This window comes from Solanum stenotomum, chromosome 8 (genome assembly GCF_019186545.1).
Source record: "Solanum stenotomum isolate F172 chromosome 8, ASM1918654v1, whole genome shotgun sequence".
In the NCBI taxonomy this organism is placed as follows: domain Eukaryota; kingdom Viridiplantae; phylum Streptophyta; class Magnoliopsida; order Solanales; family Solanaceae; genus Solanum; species Solanum stenotomum.
In genome coordinates this window covers 1,929,421-1,951,680 of record NC_064289.1, presented here as the reverse complement: position 1 = coordinate 1,951,680, position 22,260 = coordinate 1,929,421, and the positions used below count along the sequence as shown (strand labels likewise).

The window sequence follows — 22,260 nt, the reverse complement described above, 5'->3', positions numbered from 1 at the left end:
GTTATTACTGCACTACATAGTTTTATTCAAATAAAATAGACTTCGGGACATCACTTCAAAACCAACAATGTACTATGAGTTAACCCATCTTATCATTGCAGCATGATATCGTTATACCAAAAGCAAAAGAAAAGAAAGTTGATAACATTGCAGAGAAGTTGTCCAATGACTTCGTGACCTGTTAGGATTTCTTTTTGGTCTGACAGGAAGTACATTGCACTTCCATGTGTTACTATCAATTTAGCTTCAACATTTGACCTTCATACACTTTTTAAAACAATTAGCTGTCACCAAATGCTAGTACAAAATATGCAATTAGCTAGTTTCAGAATGACCAATCATATACTCCTATGTATATTCTGTTGGAGATAACTATGCTTCTACGATTAAACACTAGATAGGTTAACAATAAAAATAGTTTCTCCTGATAATTCGAGCTATAAATCTGTGCCTGAACTCTCCAATACCTTAACTGAAAAACAAATTTGTATCAGCTATAACAATAGATGAACCTTACAAGACTTGTGAGGGCTTAGCATCTTCTCGATTTATCCGTTGTCACATCTTTGCACCTCTGGAAATGAGGATGTTTCCATATGGAAGCTCCTGTTCGACTTTTATGAAGTCTCGAGTGGCCAGAACTGCACATAGAATGGAGCAAACATTAATTCTCTCTAATGAGATAAGCTGGAAACTATGAAAGATATGAAAGAAATATGCATACCACAAGTCTGATAAAAAAGACATGCTGCTTGTTTCTTTGACATCCCAAGAGTTAGTTCATTCAAACATTCTGCTTCGGCCGATCCGGGAGTGTCAAAATGACTCTTTAGCTGCCTGTAGGCGTCAGTTTATCATGTGAAAAATCAGTTAGTCAGATGATATATAATGAAGCTGGAGGAAGTTTTAGGAACTAATGGAAAAGGATTTACATCCTAATAGAGTCGGTCATCATGTCAAGAGGTTGAGTAATGAATGGATGTTGGGTTTGTGTTGGTCCGGTTTCCATCAATATCTCTGCCAAAAGAGTAAAGGGAGGTTCATAACAAACTAAACCACATTAAAGAAAATGACCAGAACTAAAATGGGAAAGTTATTGACTATTCACGAACCGTTGTCTTGTGTAAAACCATTTTCAGATAGTTCAGATAATCTAGTCAACTTGAAATTTGGAGTGGGGTCGTGCCATGGGTTCTCTTCTGCTACTGGTTGAAGACCATTGCCACTGTGCTTCGATGAAGAATGGGGTCTTTTCTTGTTGGACCTGAAGAGTTAACAATTTTGATCAATGTAACCAGATGCTGCTATATGGTGTGACCTTCGTAATTTTAAATAGAAGCAAAGATTTTGAAGTTTCCTATGGTACCGAGATCCATGATATTCATTATTTCCTTCTGTTATTGTCTGTATGATTCAAGTGGTTCATATTTAGACAAATATCCCTCAACATATAGCTACTAGTAGTACTAACCGGCTTGAATTGGTTACAGAATTCTGTGATAGTACACCATGACCAGATTCTGAGCTTGGAATGGATCTAGGCTCATCAGCTATATATTCACAAAAATGTTAGCTATACCACCATAACAGATCGCCGAACAAATCATGGAGATTAGGAAATTCATAAAAAAAGTCGATATACCAGAGCCAGGTGTGGCCATGTGATCGGTCTCTCTCACTCCATTAGCCTCTGTTGGATGCAGTCCCATGTTTGTAAGATTGGTTCTGAGGTCCTCCATGAGAATTTCAGGTGTAATCGTGTTATTGTTGAGATTTGCCCTTTGTTTTTCTATAGAGATTCCTACTGCTGGGGAGCCTACACCGCTTTGGAAATATTCGAAAGGCGGTTCCAAATTACCCATCCTTTCACCTGGAGATGTATAGGATGATTCAGGAGGATAGGGTGGAGAGGTCTTTCCTGCAAGTCAAATGTAATTACCATCTGTTTGTAGTTTTGGCAACTAAGAGTCTAATATCATGGATGAAAAAACAAACCAGAAGGTGAATCATGCGGAGGTTGGGTATTCCTCATCCATAATTTTAGGAGTGGTGCTGGATAGTGAACTTCCTTATTTCCATTTGTGAACAATCCTTCTAGTAGTGCAATAGGAGGCATTTCCATCATTCTGGCTATCTTCATAGAAGGCAAGACACTCAAAGTCTGCACAGAGCAGGAACTTAAGGTTACTAATAAATGATGCTGCATCTTAGTTTAGTTAAGGTTACCTTCCAGAGAGAGATGCACTTGCTATTCTTGGGATACTCAAAGACTAGCCATTGATGTCAAAGGTTAAACATGATTTATTGTAGGATAAGACCCTAGTCAAATTTTAATTGCTAAGGTGCACAGAATGGAAAAATTGAGATGGGAAGATCTAGACTTGAGGGAGGTATGGGAGTACCTTTCTCTTTTTCCTTTTTCTTGATGCAATATCTGAAGAACTCTGAAGCCAGGATTGATATATGTCACCAGAAATAATAGTTTGCTCATGATCAATTGCAAGACTTGCGGCCTTTCTTGCTCTTCGTCGAGCTGGCTTTGGCCTTTGTTGATCCTGCCGCTGCTACAATATCATGTCAAGACGTAAGATTAGTGCTGACAGTTTTTCTTTACATTATTTTCTAGCTCGGTTGCTTGTGGAGTTTCTACCTCAAAAGCTTCTCCAACTTCATCAGATTGTTGCTTCACTTGGTCCTCTGGATGTCTGTCAGGGATCTCATCAGCTGCAATAATGTTTCGCTCCATTCAACCAATTTTCAGAAATAATTAATTACCTAAGGAAATCTAAAGACTTTTACGAGCTCTACTCAATCCAATAGAGTTCTGTGCTTGAAGGAACCACATATGTAAACTGGAAGTTTAATGATAAGCAGCCAGGTAGCCACAAAGTATTTTAACTGATCTGATAGTAGGTAACTTGCGTTCATGTTCCTCTTTGAGAGGAAGGGTTTATTGCCATAATGTCTCTATCAGAAAAGTCTCCCTTAAAGCGCACCAAGTGAAATAGTGAAACATCTTAAGTCCATCTACTATTTACATCTCAAAAAACTTCATTTATCTAAAGTAGAAGATAATAACACATTCTTACGTTGATGGGCTTGTTCTCGAGGTGGAGATGGCACAGGAGTACTTGGGATTTGAGCATCCTCTGGCTGGGTATAATTCATTTGTGTTTCTTCATCCCCTTCAATATCAAACCTGCAGAGTAATTCATGCTTAAAAATTAATAGGAGGATAATAGAAGGAAAGCTTTGCAATTAAATAAAAATGAGGCTAATTAGCCTCCTGTGATTTAATGATGGATAGTTTGGTTCACGTGAAGTCTTTATGCTAACTGACCATATAAACTTAGAAATACAGAGCCTACTAACTGTTCATCGTGATACCTCTCAAAATGATTGAACATATCTGTATGATGGGATTCAAAGTGTTCAGCGAGGGTGATATTATCTGGATCAACTGCAACAAGGGTTTCAGGATAGTTTAGAGATGGGCACAACAAGACAAAACTGGAAAACAAAGTAGCATTGACTAGGATATAGTTATATATTCTACTGTGATGGTGAAATTAGCATAATCTATGCTGATAGTGGGATCTAGGTATACCTTGATGCAAGTCCTTGGCAGGTTCCTCCTGTGCATTGGGTTTATCATAGAGATCAGCATTATCTAGTCTCTGCACATTGAACGTCCGCAAGTTTAGCTGCACTCTCATGTAGAAATTACTAATTATGATCTTATTTTCACTAAGATTTTCTACTCTTATCCAAGTGGTATCAGATAAGATTGCCTACTTCTGACAAAACCCAAGTAACTTTTGATAGTCTCTCAAAAAGCTTAAACAACTCAAGAGTGGAAATAACATAGAACAAATTACAAAACATATGGAGTAACCAAAAGAAAGCGAAGGGAAATCAAACCACTTTATCATTGTTAACTTTCTATTGTTGAGCTTGCAAACTTGCTGAACAATGAAATACGACTTATTCAACAATCTAAAGAAAGCTCAATAGTCTAATTAGATCAGTTTCAACAAATTCCTATTTTTCCTAACAATTTTTGTTTCTGCTTTTGAAGTTATTTGGTGGATTGAGGAGGTGACAGTGCTTTCCATAATGTACCATCGTGAAATAGGAGGTTTGTTCGAAATCCATCATTGTGACTGTGTCTGGATTTCGTAACGTCTGTTCAATCTCAGGGAGTTCTTCCTCCCGATTCTCTGGCAGAGTAACAGCTGCATACCTACAGAATTGAAATGAGGAATGAAAAATTAAGTATCAACCTTAGGAAAAACAACTACAGGATTCACAGCATAAGCTGGCCTTAAATAACCCATTGATGAAATTGACCCAAACATTGAGGGAAAGAAACCATAATAAATTGAGTTAATAATTCAAATGATTGGTGGCAGTTCATACTTTAGTTGTTAATTTACTGAAGCACTATCGAAGTAACTGAAACTATTAAACAGTTGCTAAGATTCGCCCTTACAATCTCTGCTTCTCGGCAAAATACTCTGACCTCGAATTGGAGATGAGTTACTCACTTGGCTTGCGATTTACCCTTGGGAAGTAACGTAGGATCGGTAGTTGCTTTGACCTTCCAAGCTTCATTAATTTGCACCTGAAAATACCAAATCATAAATGCTGAATTTAATGAAAACAGAGCAAAGAAAGAAATTAAGTTGATTGGGATCGAAGACCAATGTTACTACCATGAGACGAGTCACATCCTCTGCATTAAAGAAAACATAAAAGAAAAAAAAATTGAAGCAATAAGGAAGGGGAAAGTAGGAGTAATATGACGAGAAATTCAAATAGAAATGATGAAGTCGACATGGCAATTGATACCGTAGAGGAGTTTCACTTTGCGTTCGTAAACAATGACTACTCCACCTGAGATAGAACTGACGATTAGATATCTAAACCGAAAGCAGCAATTGCGGACAGTCAGTGGTTTTCGAAGCATACCCATGAGAATTCCAGAGAGCCTCAGAGCCATCGGGACAGATGGATTCAAGATTTGTTCACTGTGACAAAAGAAATTGCAGAAGATGATTACTCAAAATCAACAAGGAATAAAGGCAGTTCAACGTAATAGTAGAAGAAAACCATCACCAGATGTTAATAATATTGAGTTTACTAAGCTTTTTCCTATTGAGTTTCGAGTGTAGAGTGGCCGCCATCCTTCACAGCAAAGAGAGAGATATAAACAACATCAATTTAAACATTCTTCGTAGCCAAATTGAAATGTGAAAACTTAACGTATACGAAAAATCCTATGAAGGAACTTCAACGAATACAGAACATTAGATACATAAAGCAAAAGACGAAAAGAAGATCCACTACAGGAATTGCGATACATGAAAGTTTAAAACGTAGAAACGCAAAACATGTAGCTTATCTATATGTATTAAACGAATTTAGAATAGAAAATCAAAACAAAAGTTGTAGTAAACTGGATCAATACACTCGTAAACAATTTGAATTTAAGCATTTTCCGAAAAGAAACGGATCCAATTCAACAGTGACAACTTAACATATAACTCATAACTTCAGATTACGAGAAATCGCGTGAAGAAGCTGCTGAGTATCATTAAACAGCGACTAAAGAAGGAAACATAAATCTAGCTCAGGATTTACAACATATGCAAGTAAAAACGCAGAAACTCCAAAAATGTAGCGTATGCATATGAAAATAACGAATTTCGGAAGGAAAAAATCGAAATGACAAGTAGTAATCGACAATTTTCACCATATTTGGCCGAGCGGAGCTTTGCGAGCAAGAAGCTGATGAGAGTAGAACATATTGCCGTCGTGGAGAAGGAGATTTCAGCACTGATTTTGCAGAGTACTTGAAGCTAGAGGGTTTTGTATATATAGTTGGAGAGAGAGAGAGATCACATGCAAAGTGAGAAAGGTGAAACTGTGTGTGTTTTGTGCCTGTGCGTCTGTATAGACTGAAGAGTATACCCGCCATAACAGATGCGATTTCGATTGCATTTTCACAGAGTATATTGTGGGGCCCGCACCCTATTGAAGAATGAATGTTTGATGAACTCAAGTCACAGCTCAAATGATGGAATTTCTGTGCTATCGTTCCTGAATGGCTTCCACGTGTCCCCTAGTGTGCTTGTTCAAGAGGCTTAATTTAATTGTTACAAATAAAATTTAAGTGGTTACACTGAACCATAAAAGAACCCACTTAACATGACCATGAAAATGTTAGTAAAATCTAAAGCACGAAAAAGCCATCCTTCATAAAAATAAAGGAAAATATGCAAATAAAAATATTCTCTACGTAGCACATTTTCGAAATTTAAATAATTTTATATGTATTTTTTAAATATATTAAATTTTTAATTATTGCGACCTATAGTAATATCAATATTAAATGTTAGAGCAAGAACCTAGGAATGATCGTAACTTGACCAAAATGTAGACAAATCTTCATATCAAAATTATATGTTAGACATGATTACTTACTTGGATATTGTTAACTTAGTAATATTCTGCCCCTATGTATAATCAATAATGCTTGGTATATATAACGCATTTCAAGGGTTAATTTGGTATGGTTATAAAATCATTTGAAACTACTCGCGATTTGCTAGGTCTCTAATACTACCATCAATGATAGAATAGAATTAATAACAAAAAAAGAAGAAGGTTAAGTTAGAAAATTAAACGAAGGAGATATGAATTTCATTTAGGCACATCAGGGCATGGTTTAACCTTTTGTTCTCCCATTTGGCAATGAGAACTTGAAAGTAAATCATTCGGTGATGGAGTGTTAAAAGAATAAAGAGTGTTTTCTTCTTGAAAATAGACAACAAATTTTAAATCTGTAAAGCTTATCTAGTTGAATCAATCTATTTCAGTCATGTTGTCTAAAATGTGAATCACACCCCCTCTGTTGTTGATGGGCAGATGTATAATGTACTACTACGATTCAAAAATATGTTGGGAGTAGGTTTTGCAGAACGTTATTTCCCTCAAAGAAAAATCATCTCATTGATAGATTTGTAAAGTAACATGAAACTGTGATTTACATGATTACTATAATTAATTTTCTTGAAACATATGAAACTATATATATTTATTTATTTTCGTATTCAATCAATTTGAAGCTTGTTCATATAGGAGCAAGATGATCTTCTTTAGTCAATTTATTTTGCATCCACCTCTGAAGCATTTCCAGTGCTGCTTTGGGCTGATCCATTGGTACCATATGGCCTGCATCATGGACCTTGAGGAAAGTTAAAGGCCCATGGTTCTTTTCAACTCCTTTCTCTACACCATCTACTGTAAAAGAAACTAATGGGGCTTTTCCAAAGGCATTTTGCCCTGACCATTTCATTGCATGCACCCATCTTGAATTCCCTGTCCATATAATAAACAAAAAGTTGAATGACTATACGTAAAATTAAAATTATCGCGTAGGTGAGGGATGAAATGAATCTTTACCGAGCCAATTGCAGATAAGGTCGTATTCCCCTGCATATATAAGTAGCTTGATACCATCTTCAAGAAGTGAAGGAATGCCCACTTCAAGATTCTTCATCCAGTCCAATTGCATTGCTTGGTATACTTCAGAACTACATGAAACAAATTCAATATCCCCAACACCAAGGGCTTGTCTAACTCTTTGATCATTCAGGAATGTTTCCATTTTCGAGAAGTCATAGCATAGATCACCCACACATCTCTTCCGCAAATCATAGTACTGCACCTCGGAAATTACAAATTCCATAACATGAGTTCAACTTATATACACTAACAGTATAGAGATTAGTAATTAACCGGAAAATAAGACAGATAACCTGCTACAACAAGTTAAAATTTACTAATGGTATTAAAATGAGATTGCTAGCTCTTACATTTTTGTCACCAACAATATTCATTATCTTGTTGAAGATGCTTGTACAAACAAGATATGCTGCCATACAAGCAACACCGCTGCGATCTTTTCCTGATATTATTTGCACAAAAAATAGCCAATGTCAACACTAGCTATTGTGTTGTATGAAGAAAGAAGAACTTTGAGAATTTTAAAAAATATAAAAAAGAAGGAATTACCACAAAGCTTGATTGCCTGTCGACATTGTGGATATGTCTTCTCTATGGTATTGTAATCAGATTTGTTGATCAATTTCATATCCAGAGCAAAGTCAGTGTAGGCTTTGTACTGGATTTCTGGATCAGTGAGTCCATTACCAATGGCAAATCCCTAAACAAATGTATTTTGCTTAAGTTAGCACGATAATTAAGAAATTCAGACAAAAACTATCTGGCCATGAAGCAAAAGGATGGTATATTGAGACAATTAGTAACTTCCTTCGTCTTCGTTTTTCGAGAGTCAAACTACTTGAACTTTGACTAACATTTTAAAATGCAATTTTCCCTCAAATTGACAAGAGAATACTTGCAACTTGTAGTATTTTCATACAATTTTTGAATGTCTATATTTGATTATATCTAATCCACTTTAGCTATGAAGACTTGCCAAAGTGACTCTCGAAAAGTGAAACATGACAACTAATTTGAGACGGAGGAAGTAAAAAATACCTTGAGATTTATGTAGATTCCTTCTTTGTTTTTGTTTCCTTGGTGAACCCGAGAAGCAAATGCAGGAATGTAATGCCCAGCATATGATTCTCCAGTAATATAGAAATCATTTTTTGCATACTGAGGATGTGCCTTGAAGAAGACCTATATACATTATCATCAAAAGAATGGGCATTTAGAATTTTGAAAATGATAGAATTATTTCAACATTAATATAAGTTAATTATAAATTCAAAGATTTAGCTAAAAAGGGAATAGGAAGGAACCTGTAAGAAGTCATAGAGATCATTGCTTACGCCCCTTTCATCGTGACGAATGTCATCTTCACTGGAACTATAACTAAATCCAGTTCCAGTTGGTTGATCAACGTATATAAGGTTTGAGACCTGTCAATTTGCAATTTAACTAGTGTTACCGAGTAAATAACTCTATCAATATATTTTAACTTATCGTAATAGGTGTCTTATTTGCCCACTTAAACCAAGAAAAGCTAGTTATTAATGTCAATAAGGTAAACTACTTTTGAATTTCCAAAATTCTAAAAGTCACAACTCATGAAAAGCAAATGTCAAAAAAATTAAAAAAGAAATGCTAGTAGGTGAAAAGGTACTTTGCATGATGGAGAAAGGTTGGAAATCAAATAAAAACATAGAGGGAATTCTTTTACACCAAGATCTAATTAACGTTTCGAAATTTAATTGGGTAAAATCTATAATATTATAAAAATAAAAAATAAAAAAGAAAAGAAAAAAACAGAACCTTGTCCCAGCCAAAATCATTCCAGACAAGAGACATGTTGTCTGCAATTTTGAAAGGTCCATTTTCATAAAACACAGCCAATTCACTGCTACATCCTGGCCCTCCTGTTAGCCATATAACAACTGGATCATTCTTCCTGCTTCTCGATTCAAAGAAAAAGTAAAACATCCTGCAAAACATTTTAAAAAAATAATTTAGTATTAATTAACTATACCCGTGATTCTTTTTTTTAAACATAATAAACATCTAATCCAATACAAACAAATAATTTTAGCATTAATTAACAATACCCAAGATTCTTTTTTCCATCAAAATAAACAGCAATAACGTATATAATTTCACTAGTGAAGTCTAAAAAAAATAAAACTTATGCAAATCTTATTCTTACATGTGTGAGGTAGAGAAACTAGTTAGGAGACTCTCCACATTTATTGTAATTCAAACAGATACTATAACACTAATTAACAATACCATGATTCTTTTTTTCGAAAAAAATAACAATAATATACGCAACGTAATCCACAATTAGAGCCTTAAAAAGTGGGATATATGCAAACCTTATATCTATAGACTATTTCTAATAAACACTCAACAAATTTATTCTAATTCAAACAGATAATTCAGCATTAATTAACAACACCTATGATTCATTTTAGAGCATTAAATTCAATTCAAACCTTGCATCTTTAGTGTGTGGAAGACGATAATAACCAGCATGATGGCCCAAATTCTGAACAGTGGATCCAGAATCACCAATATAAGATAAATTCAATTTCTTCTCAAAGAGACCCTGTTCAGTAGCTGCTGCTGAATCCTCTGTTGCCTTGTTGATTTCATGTTTAGGAAATAAATTAAGCTGTCTGATTAACTTTTCCGCCATTGTAATTGGAAATTTCTGAGCAGATGATAAGAAATTATCAGCATCATTAGATTTTGCAGTTGATGAAACAGATACAAAAAACAGAGTGAGAAAGAGAAGAGAGAAATACGAAGGCATTTTTGGTTAAGTGAAGAAATGGATTTGTATGCAGTTGAGATTTATAAGAAGGGAGAGGAGTGTGAAATGGGCATAAATTGGTGAGAGAGAAAAGTGGGAGAAGGGAAACGGGCGGTTTGGACAAAGTGGTCAAGTGCCAATTCTTCGGAGGGAAAAAGGTTCTTTTCATTTTTTCTTTTTGGTTTTTTTTTTTATTTTTATTAAATAGCCTAAATAGTGGTTCACATGTACTCCCTTTTACTTATCATAGTTTTTATTTATAGAAAATTAATCGATATAAATTTTGATTAATATTTTTAGATATATTTTTTCATCATAGTAATATGAAAAAAAAAAATTGTAATTTATTTTATTATTTTTATAATTTTTTAATATTAAAAATTTATTTTTTAAATATTGAATTAATGTAATCTAGTTTAACTTTAAAATTTAGTTAAATTAATTCTCAAAAAATGCAACATAACAACTAAAAGATATAAATAAATTTGACTGACTATTTGTATAAAAATTTCAATATCTTTTATATTTTTCTCATTTTGATTGAATATGAAATTTAACACATTTGATTTATATGTCCTTTTTTACTTGTAGTTTAAAGTGTTGAATATCCATTAAAGAAACTACTTAATATCATTAGTTATAAGATATTTGACTAAACTATTCTAGTAATATCTTCATTAATATTTATGCCTTCTTTGAGTAGAAATGATGGAATTATGAAAAAGTCATTTATGTCGATATGACTGACTTTTTGGCAGATAGTATGGACCTTTATTTTTAATTTAAAAAATGACAACCGAAACATTTAAAAACGAAAAGAGTGTAAAACAAATTTAATAAATATAAATATATAAATGTTAATTACGTAAAAGCCCATTATAATATTTGCTTATAGTTTATACTAAATCATTACAATGGGTCGCACTAAGTGACATAACTAAACCCCGTAATAGTAAGTATACATGTTTATTGCATTTAAAGATTACATAAATATTTTAAATTATGCATTGTATACTAATTTAAAATATACTATCTACGACTATGCTATAATTCAACAAGATTCTAAAGTATATTATATTATTAATTCATGTATAACTTGTCTCTAAATCAAACGATACCTAATTTTTGTATTCTTATTCTATGCATTCAATCTTAATCACACATTTGCTTTAATTATGAAATTAAACTTTTACGTCAACATTATTCATAAAAAGAACACATTCCCTACCCCGGTCCTCTCCTTTTTCCGCCTTTTAGATCAGTGTTCCCTTTGCTAAAGAAGAGTATTAATTAGCCTAAAAATTAATCATATGAATTCATTAAAGAGACCTCTTTCATCAGTTAATCACGGTCCGTAAATTCATAGAATTCTTACCTTTTGTGCAAAATAATCTGTACTTCCGTCATTTATTTTTATTTGTTCATATTAAATTATTTTAATTAAAAATAATAAATAAAATGTGTATTTTATTATATATCTATATTAATTGATGTGTTGCCCTCTTAAACTTATATAATAGTTTGAGAAAGAGTAGTTAGTGTTAAGAATAGCACAGAATGAACGGAAAAAAAATTGTTGTCCTTACGTGTTTTCGTAATACCGTAGGTATGGTCTTGGGAATTTCACATCGGGTCAATAACACTAAAACAAACTTCTTAGAATAACACCCAGCGTATTAACGTTAAAGGAAAATTGTACACTATTTTAAATACAAAGCAATATACAGAAAATCTGAACGTCGTAAAGTGAAAATTTATTTTTAATATAGTGAACGGGAGTACAATTTGCCTATACAATATTTTCAACTCTTTCAAGCTGATGGATATTTGTCTTTTTTGTATCAAAATATCATGTTAACTAATCATTTCGTTAATGAATTCATGGAATGGTGCCAAAGTTTGCGTGACAATAACAATTGACAAACTATGAGGTGGTCATTTCACCTGTGAAGAGATATTTAAATAACTTTATGAACACTTTAGTAGTCAAAAATTAGATATTCCAAAATATTGTTTATTTTAAAAAATCAAGGTATAATTTAGTTGTTCATTTTTATCATTATGATAAGTCGTAAATATGGAGACACGTGGAAAATGAAAAATAATAAATAATAATAATTCAGTCAAATTATCTCTAGACAATATTTTTCTTAAGGTGTATATCAGACAAAACACGAAAAGTAAAATGAACCAGATGAAGTACTTTATATAATCATTTAATGACAAAAAAAAGTATTCAAAGAAAATAGTAAATCTCATTTGATCCTGAGAAAAGAAAAAAAATATTTTTTAATATAAAGATCAAATAAATCGAAATTAAAGTAATTAGGTGAATGTGATATTGTTGTAGAAAACAAGTCCGAAAGTGATGGAATTTAATGTATTTCCATGTCTTTGGGCTGAAGGTATCATTTAGCACTGAAGTTTGTGTGTTTAGCTGTAAGAAATAGGGATCCAGGCTTTGAAACATGTTACTTGAAAGGGAAATATTGGTGGCCCAATAGGAAACGTAAATGCAAGTGCTGTTTATTCTGTCCCCATAAAGCCTAAAACAATTAATTTTTGTGGAATTAATGATCATAAACCAAATTGATGACGGGAGTAAATATGAACTAGAGTTTGATCTTTAACAAGGAATTTGTATATGATTAACTCCTGATCAATGCGTGGAATGAAATTGTGAAAATGGTTTTATGACTTTATCTATCGTTTAAAAATTTGAAACACCTATTAAGAAAATTAACACAATATTGATTATAATATGGACATCTTCTGTTTATTTTTACTTGTCGAGGAATCTGTACACTTTTCAAGAAATAATAAATAAAGTGTATATTTTATTATAATATCCATATTAATTATTGTATATTTTCTATAAATTTGAAAAAGAATTTGAAAGTTAATGTTAAAACATCACAAATACTTCCTAGATTCTTCATAATGTTGCGACTTACAGTAGTTAATGTTGTGAGTTGTGACTTACTATCATCATAATTGGACCACTCTAACCAAAGCACTTGAAAAAAAAATGTATAATTTGATATACATTTTAACATGTATATTCTAAAAAAAGTGCAATCTATCAAATGATGTTAAGCAGATTTTAACTTATTCTCCTTTAATAATTGGACTTTTAATACTATAACCAAAGCAAGTAGAAAACCATATGTATCTTTAAAATATAGCTTCAGTTGTTTTGAACTTTTGATATAGTACTAAAGCATTTTATATTAGGGAAACTATACTTGAGAATTACAAGTTGGTATGCCGTCATTGATATAATAGTAGTAGTAAGAGTTAAGATTGGTGCATGATTATTTTACGTTACTGAGATCTCTTGTTCACCGTGTTCTTCATGTTAAACCAATTAAATATCCAAACAAACAATAGCTAGCATGATAAAGTGTGGAGGATAATATGTATATATATGAACATATTGGATATTATTAGTACTGAAGGTGAGATAAGGAAGTTGGCATTTTATTTGGGAAATACAATGTGATCTAACCAAAAGTATTTTTTTCAACTACAGAAACAAAATGCAACTTCTAATTAACACCCTTAAACAAAGGCCTCGAGTTCAATTCTAAGAATGGGAGATATCATAGTAGGAAGCGTTTTCCCCTTATAAGATGGGTGTTACACGATGCACATGGGGTTAGTCATGGACTCGAAAAACAAATGACTACTGCAACATATTTTCAAACCATGGGATAATCATCATACAAAATTAGGCTGGAACGTATCAACAAAATATTCCACTAAATCCCGAGTTAGAAGAATACACAAGTGATGGAGAAGAAAAGAAATTGAACATTTCAAGATCGTAAAGATGGCCAATTCTGCAAGACAGCAATAGTAAGACTGTAAGTCATTAATATAGTGTTTCATTCCAAACATTGAAAATCATCACATTTCCGATCACACATAGCGNGGATCACCATGGGGTTAGTCATGGACTCGAAAAACAATGACTACTGCAAAATATTTTCAAACCATGGGATAATCATCATACAACTAAATTAGGCTGGAACGTATCAACAAAATATTCCACTAAATCCCGAGTTAGAAGAATACAGAAGTGATGGAGAAGAAAAGAAATTGAACATTTCAAGATCGTTAAGATGGCCAATCAACAAAGATAATATCTGAAGCATGAAAGAGGAAAAAAAAAAAAAAGAGGAGAAGAACTCCTGATTAGATAGATTGAACTGCCAATTCTGCTAGACAGCAAGCGTAAGACTGTAAGTCATTAACATAGTGTTTCACTCCATACATTGAAATGCATCACATTTCCGATAATACATAGTGTGAGAGAGTAAAATCTTGGATTTGGACATGGTATCAAGAGCTTGATATGACATCACGGAGAAGTTGATACTAAGATACATAAAGTACTCTACTATTTCCTTAACCAGAAAGAACATGCACCCACAGCAGAACAGCCAAGGAGTCTGCCACTTCACATACTGCATTTTTATAGTTGAACCCTCGGGAACTGAAAGTCAGTTGAAGAATCACTTATGATCTTACTTTAGCCAGACGAGCCCTCAGTTCTTCTAGATCTTCCTCGTCATCAGCATCCTGAAAAAATTACATATCACCTTATATCATCATTTAAAAGATCAATTACACTTATATGCAATGGATTATAGATTTGACGTACCTCTGCATCTCCTACTGCCTGGGCAGGTTGCTTTAGCTTCTCCTTTCGGACTGCTTCAGGAAGTTGCGCAGCAGTCTCACCAGCAAGTTCAGTTAAGACCCTGTCAACTTCATCTTCAATCTCATCTTCTATGTCTTCTGAATCCAATGCACTGTCCACTGCATCATTCACAATTTCTTCAATGACACCAGCCTGCAGCAAAGTAGAGAGAGTGACATTTCAAGAAGAAAGACACACTAAAAGAAAATGTGGAATAAATATTCATGTTTCTTTCCCTCCCATTTTCTCTTGTGGTAGAGGCTGTCTAGTTAATTCAAAAGTTAAAATACAGAATTTGTCCTCGACTTCTCATATGAAGGAAGGCAGAAGATGCAAGAGTACAGAAGAACAAAATATGACCATGGCACGTCATAGAGCTTAACAACATATTTAAAAATCAGAAGCATACAAATCCAAAGGTAATTCACCAACCAAGAGAGAACTCAGAAGCCTCTTCAGAGCTTAAAAATCTAATGCCAAATAGATACCTTGGTCATCTCTTTATTGAATTCCTGCATTGTAATAGCCACTTCTGGAGCCTTCATAAGATTATTAACGAGCTTCATGACCTCAGAACTCTTGGACAAATGCCCCACTGTGCGAGCAATAGCTGCAAACATGAATTAGAAGTTTATGAGATACTTGAAGGCATTCAACATACAAATGAATGTGGCTTAAAAGTTAACAATGTCTGCTTTGACCATTTATCCAGCTTAAGCAATCAAAATATGGTTGTGTAGCAACATTTTAAGACAAATTTACAGAGCTGCTAAATTATCTCAAGGAAGGTATTACTGCAACATGTAATGGAGCAGAAGAATTTCAATCAGAATTGTCTTAAAGATAAGATCCAGTACATACACTCAGGTTTGCAAGATATATTAGCAAAATGTGAGCATCCAAAATCAGAACTAAGCAAGAGGAAACAATCTCGGAAAGTGTTCGACAAAGCTAGGTGTAAGATATGACAGAATTCTTCTTTCATACCGGGACATAAGGTGATAATGAAAATACAATTGACTTCTAGCATTAAAATTCCAAATGTCTTCTATAAACCTCTACTTGCCAAATGTCCTACCGACACTAATAAATCTATCAGAAACCACCTTTCATAGAAAAGTTTCTTGTTAAGCAAAATAAGGCCCAACTCATTATCTTCACCTGCATTAAAAACTTTATACAACAAAATCTCTTAATATATAAAGCACGCGACATGCTTCCAATAATTATAACAAACTTACCAAAAGTCCATTCTAGTAACTAAAAGGCAAAAGATTTTCTTTTCCTTTAGAACAAATCAAATGAATTGAGTTAGTTCTTATCTGGAATTTCAGAGAAAAGTATGAAGGTGGCCGCTAACTTTATTAGTTATTACGTTAAGAACTAATCAGATACTAGTGGTTTGAAAGTTTAAAGCTACAATGTTTGGAGCTACAGATTAGACAATTATTTCTGTCTCCTGTTTAGATGCCCCAGAGTTGCTGAGTAGATTTACTCATCAGTGGTATGCACAAAGGATTACATATTAGTGATGCAGCTAGACTATACTGATGTTGAAACACTATTAAATCTCCTCCAACGTATGGGAAGAAAGTAATGCATGAGCCATGAGTTCATGTTTTTCTGACATTTTCTGGATCATTAAGACTTCCTGACCCTTTTACGAGATCAACAACTAGGACTAAACAGAGGTTGCGTAGGAAAGGATGATTGTGAGACATGGACTCATAGGAGTATTCCCTCCTCTCCTGTTACTTACATCCCAAACTCTGTCATCATTGACATAACCAATTATCATGGCAGTCAAAGGGTAACTGAGGATCAAACATGATAAAAGCGAACATATTATGATTGGATAGAGAGATAAGTTAGAACATCTCTTTCCAATATTTTTGAACAGTGCAGATAAAACATGGTGGGCGTTGGAACCAGGAAGAAGTAGCAAGAACTAGAAACTCAAAGTGGGGTCAATGGATCAATCATTACTGTGTTCACAGCCATTGATGGCCATTCCTTCTATTGGAAACTTGAGATAATATGAAATGGTGGAAGGATGCTTAGTTTCTCCTTTCAGTGGTGATGTGCACAAGGCAATCTATAAAAGATGATGACGATAGGAGGGAAGAAAGCAATGCAGACAAACATAAAAAGTACTCCTTTATATCAACTCAAATGAGTCATAGTTTTGTTTACCAAAATATTTCCATTCGTCTATCACCCCGAAAAGAATATTTCACCTCTTATCATATTACACCAGAAGTATAAGAAATTTTGGGAGTCCTAATTATAACTGGGTAAAACCTGAATTAACCGTGGTGCACTTGCGGGAAACTCCTTGCCGAGGGCCTGTGCACCCCCGGGATTAGTCGGGGCTCAAAGAGACTCGGACACCCGGTGCAAATAAAAAATAAAAAAATAATAAATTATAACTTCCCCACATCTGCAACTCAAAAAGTAACCTATTACCTCATAATTAATCTTCAAGTCAACAGGCTATTTATCTTGAAACTCCAACTCAATAAATTATACACGGTATCTTTTTCCTAAGGAGGGTGCAAAAGTACAACAGGACATTTAGTTTGAATCGACGGTGTACATGCGGTGACATAATTGAAAATATCCTTAAACAATACTTGCACCCAGGAAACTGAGAAGCCCGTAAGGCGTGAATTTGTCTACACCCTAAAATGTTGAAGAGTCAGATAAGAGAGAATACATCACTTTATCCACATCAAGAATAATTAGTACTTCATTTTCAGAAGATACATACAGTGCTTCCAACGATTTGATCATCAAAGACCTTAGAGGAGTGATTACACACTTCATCAATAAATAACGACAAAATACCAGATGGAGTAAGAGTATCTTACCAACACTTTCTCCAAGGTGCATGGATATCGAATTCAACTGTGCCTTGTTCTCGTACAATCGGTTCACAGTTCTTTTAGATCTCACGAGCTCTTTGGCTAGTGACTATGACAAAACACAACACTAAAATGTGAATAAGCAATAGAACAGAAAATCATGAAATCAGAAGGCATGATAACTGTTGATGATTATCCTGGAATGCTGGAAAGCCCTAATATATTAAACATAGACAAAACAACTCTTTAATCCCAGAAATCAGAAAATAGAGTTTTCTTTATGACAAACAACCAAATAAATCCCCAGATAGTGTGCTTGGATCTTGGATAAAGACCACGAAGAGAAAACCAAGTATCAATAAATAAAGATGAAGCATTTTTCAAACACCTGGAACTCCTAGACAAGACACAGATATAAATGCACTTTTAGTCCTCGTGTAGGATGCAATGTTCCAAAATGCTCTACTTATAATGTAATTCTGTACAATATCAACGTTCACAAATTCTAAGATTGCAAAGTTGTTTAACCATTAATTTAAAATTTTCTAACCTCAACAAATCAAACTTTCAGCTACTATTTTATACTTCCTTCAGTTGTCAGTTGTCACTAACTTAATATCAATTCAAAACAACATCTTAAGTTTTATGCCAATAAAGCTATATCCAATAACATGGGATGAAGGAAGGGGAATTCAGCCCATGCTTCTCTTTCTCATTTCACCAACTCTGTTCCTAGGTCCGAAATAACAAAAGTTTACAAGATTTAGCTTAACAACAACAAAGCCCATGCTTCTCCTTTTCATTTCACCAACTCTATTCGGAAGCTGGGGTCGGCTATATGAATTATCACTAAGCATGTCACTTCACTAAGATCATCTAATCCTAACAAAATTCCATGAGTTCTTCAGTAAATGCTAGACAGCTAGAGGATAACATTCATAATAAATATATGAATAAACAACTTTAATAAAAAACAAAACATTATATGAACACCACAAAAACATTATGATATACAGTCTAGCAATTTCCAACATATTCCAAATAGTAAATTAACTTTCTGATATTATTTGGACATTCCCCAAGAGGCAGCAGAGTGACATAGATGTAGCTAACAAACTACAGCAAAAAGACCCCTGAATATTGTTAACCAGAATGGTAACCAAGGAGGAGTGGAAAACAATAGCAATTCAAGATGCAATGCTTTGGCAAAACACCTAACTTTAAAATACACCATATACAAGGTTGCTTCATGGGAATTCACTCATAATGTAGGGTAAAAGCATCAAAAAGTAAAACTCAAACTTCCATCTCACATCAACTGCCTTATTCCTGAACAACAAAACTTTGTCAAAGAGCATATTTACAACATTAATTCACAGTTGATATTCCTTATCAATAATATTAAAGGATTATGAAACGAAAAAAAGCAATCATCAGCATTCAGCAGAAGACTAAAAGTCAAATAAGCAAATATATTTCAAAGTGAAAAGCTAAATCATAGCAGTTCTAAATTACCTTAGCAGAGCCCAAGTCATTTCTCTTAGCAGCTTCTTTAATTGATTTCTGTACAACCTTCTCCTCTCTCTGTATATCTGATGAAACCCCCAAATTACATGAAACCAAACAAAATAAGTCAAGACCCACCAACAATAATCATCAAACATTCAAATCAAAGAAGAAACCCTTTTCTTCCTTAACTTGAAAATCAAACAGAAAGGGTAATTAGGGAACATAATTAGTTTTACCTCGAATTTGGCGTTCGATATTTCGGCACTCTTGACGGAGGCGACGTTGCCAATCTCTCAAAAGCTGTTGAGGGTTCGGTTTCGGCTTCAATATATTCTTCACTTTCTCCATTTTTTCCTTTAATCAAAGCACTCAATTGAAGATCGAAGAACAATAAATCCAATTGCGTTATTCTCTCTAATTAACAGAAAATTTTGATGCTGATGATGGTCCACTTCGAATCTAAGAAAACCTAACGATTGATTTATTCGACACGCTAAATTTTAAGAAAAAAAACAAAAACTTTCAACTAATTGACTTGGATGAGGCGTGAAAAAAAGAAAAATGATCAGAAAGGTGCGTAGGAGAGAAGCAGCAAGAGCGAGATATGAAGTTTCCGGTCGTTCTACTAGTTGAAGTCTGACATGGCGGATTGCCAAGTTTCCATTTGTTCTTTGGTTCATCATTTTTATCAAAATAGATATTTATTTATTTTAACAAAATTAAGAGAGATTTTTTTTATATACTGTACTTAATTAAGTACTTTAAATAATTATAATAGTTAAATTTTTTATTTAATTAAAAGAAAAATTAAAAGTCTGTCAAATCAATAAAAATCAGATCATGTAAAATGTAGAGGGTATGTTTTACCTATAATTTTTTAAGGGATAAAGGTCTGAAAAATATCCAACTTTGGTCAGATTTGCTATTGCGATACTAAACTTTCATGAAGACCTATTACCTCCCTAGACTATTTAATACCGTATTTTAAACATATATATTTGCCCACGTGGACATAAAAAATAATGCAAAATTATAAATAGTAATGTGTCCACGTGGACACATATATACCTTTAAAATACACTACTAAATAATTCAGGGGGGTAAAAAATACGGTATTAAATAGTCTAGGGAGGTAATAGGTCCTTATGAAAGTTTAGTATCGCAACAGCAAATCCAACCAAAGTTGAGATATTTTTCAGACCCTTATCCCATTTTTTAACTATAATTCATTTTAGGAGAAAGTCTCTTATTTGTTTCTATATTATTGAAGAAGGTTAAAAAATTATTAGGCTATATATGTTGTTAAACTCAAATTTACCTTTTTTCTATTAATTTCGTTTGTTTAAATCGAACAATATGTTAACTCATTGTATCAATTCTTATTATGATTAGATTTTGATCAATATTGCTCAATTATCAAAAAAGGCCCGAACACAATATTAAATTGGGGATTCTAATGATAAATAGTGTTTTGTGGAGCAATTGAAGGTTATGTGAATATTATTGAAGTGTGTATCACTTCATCTTTATTCTTCTATGTCTTCTCATTCCTTTTCTATCTAACCTCTCATTTCCTTCTACCCTTTCTATCAATTGTGTGTTTAAAAAATGTATGATTTTTCTGTTTCAGTTGGTTAATACCATCAATTTTTTTCTGTTGAGTATATTTGGAGTAATGGTCGTTACTATTCTTTTCTATCATCAACGAAGTAATCAACATCTTCACTATATATATCATTATCATTAATACTGAGAGAAGATTTTAAAAAAAAATCTTCATGTCTTATTTAGAGATAGATCTCACTGCTTATATTGGTAATAATGATATATACTGTAAAGATGTTGGTGACTTGGGTAATAATGAAAGAAGGACTAGTGTGGTATGCATGTGACAAGAAATATATCTTAGAGAAATACTATTGATATATAAGTCAACTTTAAGTTAGACTGTTATAAGATATTTCCAATAAAAATATTATTTTTACTAGAATCGGTATTACTATCAATATGCAATTCTCGGAAAATTCATAAAATTAATATAATATCTAGCTTGTTAATATTAGTAACTATTGTTTCGAGTTGCTCACTTGCTATGTATATATGATTATATGAAAGGTTATCAAAACTTCAACAGATTATGAATTTTGAACTCATGACGGATAAAAATAATGAATAAAATTGAAAGAATCTAAAAGGTGAATGTCTTAATTTTCTTGGGGAGATTTGATAGTCTTGCAAATCTCATCCTATGCTACTTGAGAATTAAGTGCAAGGCTTCAATTTCAACAAATGTTCTTCCAATTTTATATTTTCATCTCTCTGTTAAGTTTTGGGCCACTCCTCCACCTATGCATTCCAAGGTCAGAACTAAGAAGCAAAGACCAAGTTGTAGTTTTTTAAGCTAATGTAAGGGATGAAGATATTTTTCTACGACCTCACGAAGTAGGCGTAAGATTTGCGTACAAGATCACACTAGTATGTTGTTGTAGTAGCTTTTAAGAGTTTCCGTTATCGTTTTGTATTTTCTATTTACAAGTTTTTTTCTTTAAATAAAAAATAACTCTTTGGCTTGAAATATGAAAAAATAAAAAATAAAAAAAATCCGACCTGCCGGATTCGAACCAGCGACCTAAAGATCATCTGTCAGGCTTCTCACCTACTACAGTCTTCCGCTCTACCAACTGAGCTAAGGTCGGTTTTTGTTTCTTCAACAACACATATTTTACTTATCTAATTATTTTCTCTTTATTCCTAAGCTAGCTAGTCGTGTTTACTGTTAACTATGTAAATTCTACTATCTCCGTCTTTGTTTACTTTTTCCTTTGCATATTTTAAGAAATTATAATTTAAAAAAAAAA

General features: G+C 33.2%; 3 protein-coding genes and 1 non-coding gene across 4 annotated transcripts; all 4 read right to left on the bottom strand.

Annotated features, from left to right (window-relative positions):
- Positions 1 to 514: 514 nt before the first annotated feature.
- Positions 515 to 5,855, bottom strand: LOC125873348 (sister chromatid cohesion 1 protein 1). The gene is made up of 19 exons (XM_049554261.1): positions 5,756 to 5,855; positions 5,119 to 5,187; positions 4,972 to 5,030; positions 4,852 to 4,896; positions 4,716 to 4,735; positions 4,548 to 4,624; positions 4,123 to 4,243; positions 3,608 to 3,677; positions 3,388 to 3,460; positions 3,090 to 3,199; positions 2,651 to 2,724; positions 2,403 to 2,564; positions 1,996 to 2,161; positions 1,643 to 1,918; positions 1,472 to 1,550; positions 1,113 to 1,264; positions 933 to 1,017; positions 725 to 837; positions 515 to 641 (listed from the first exon to the last, which is right to left on the bottom strand). The coding sequence occupies exons 1-19, from the start codon at positions 5,806 to 5,808 to the stop codon at positions 559 to 561; spliced, it is 1,887 nt and encodes a 628-aa protein (XP_049410218.1). The 5' UTR covers positions 5,809 to 5,855; the 3' UTR covers positions 515 to 558.
- Positions 5,856 to 6,986: 1,131 nt separating this feature from the next.
- Positions 6,987 to 10,483, bottom strand: LOC125874725 (serine carboxypeptidase-like). Its single transcript, XM_049555733.1, has 8 exons — positions 10,005 to 10,483; positions 9,328 to 9,496; positions 8,835 to 8,954; positions 8,569 to 8,712; positions 8,080 to 8,230; positions 7,881 to 7,972; positions 7,468 to 7,726; positions 6,987 to 7,383 (listed from the first exon to the last, which is right to left on the bottom strand). The coding sequence occupies exons 1-8, from the start codon at positions 10,322 to 10,324 to the stop codon at positions 7,136 to 7,138; spliced, it is 1,503 nt and encodes a 500-aa protein (XP_049411690.1). The 5' UTR covers positions 10,325 to 10,483; the 3' UTR covers positions 6,987 to 7,135.
- A 4,028-nt stretch (positions 10,484 to 14,511) lies between these two features.
- On the bottom strand, positions 14,512 to 19,942 carry LOC125872037 (vacuolar protein sorting-associated protein 24 homolog 1-like). Its single transcript, XM_049552694.1, has 6 exons — positions 19,639 to 19,942; positions 19,409 to 19,485; positions 17,900 to 18,002; positions 15,518 to 15,639; positions 14,991 to 15,182; positions 14,512 to 14,908 (listed from the first exon to the last, which is right to left on the bottom strand). The coding sequence occupies exons 1-6, from the start codon at positions 19,748 to 19,750 to the stop codon at positions 14,846 to 14,848; spliced, it is 669 nt and encodes a 222-aa protein (XP_049408651.1). The 5' UTR covers positions 19,751 to 19,942; the 3' UTR covers positions 14,512 to 14,845.
- Positions 19,943 to 22,003: 2,061 nt separating this feature from the next.
- On the bottom strand, positions 22,004 to 22,098 carry TRNAY-GUA (transfer RNA tyrosine (anticodon GUA)). Its single transcript has 2 exons — positions 22,062 to 22,098; positions 22,004 to 22,039 (listed from the first exon to the last, which is right to left on the bottom strand). It is a non-coding gene; the product is annotated as a tRNA-Tyr (tRNA).
- Between the last annotated feature and the right edge of the window lie 162 nt (positions 22,099 to 22,260).

What these genes read in the sequence shown, in the direction of transcription:
- LOC125873348 (XM_049554261.1), bottom strand. Translation starts at nt 5,808, where the DNA reads ATGTTCTACTCTCATCAGCTTCTTGCTCGCAAAGCTCCGCTCGGCCAA. An exon ending in TCGAGAACAAGCCCATCAAC is followed by an intron (nt 2,725 to 3,089) that starts GTAAGAATGTGT and finishes ACATTATTGCAG; the next exon opens with CTGATGAGATCCCTGACAGA. An exon ending in CATGGCCACACCTGGCTCTG is followed by an intron (nt 1,551 to 1,642) that starts GTATATCGACTT and finishes GTGAATATATAG; the next exon opens with CTGATGAGCCTAGATCCATT.
- LOC125874725 (XM_049555733.1), bottom strand. Translation starts at nt 10,324, where the DNA reads ATGCCTTCGTATTTCTCTCTTCTCTTTCTCACTCTGTTTTTTGTATCT. An exon ending in ATATTGTTGGTGACAAAAAT is followed by an intron (nt 7,727 to 7,880) that starts GTAAGAGCTAGC and finishes TCCGAGGTGCAG; the next exon opens with TACTATGATTTGCGGAAGAG. An exon ending in CCTTATCTGCAATTGGCTCG is followed by an intron (nt 7,384 to 7,467) that starts GTAAAGATTCAT and finishes TTATATGGACAG; the next exon opens with GGAATTCAAGATGGGTGCAT.
- LOC125872037 (XM_049552694.1), bottom strand. Translation starts at nt 19,750, where the DNA reads ATGGAGAAAGTGAAGAATATATTGAAGCCGAAACCGAACCCTCAACAG. An exon ending in ATGACTTGGGCTCTGCTAAG is followed by an intron (nt 18,003 to 19,408) that starts GTAATTTAGAAC and finishes GTTTTGTCATAG; the next exon opens with TCACTAGCCAAAGAGCTCGT. An exon ending in GCACCTTGGAGAAAGTGTTG is followed by an intron (nt 15,640 to 17,899) that starts GTAAGATACTCT and finishes TCATGTTTGCAG; the next exon opens with CTATTGCTCGCACAGTGGGG.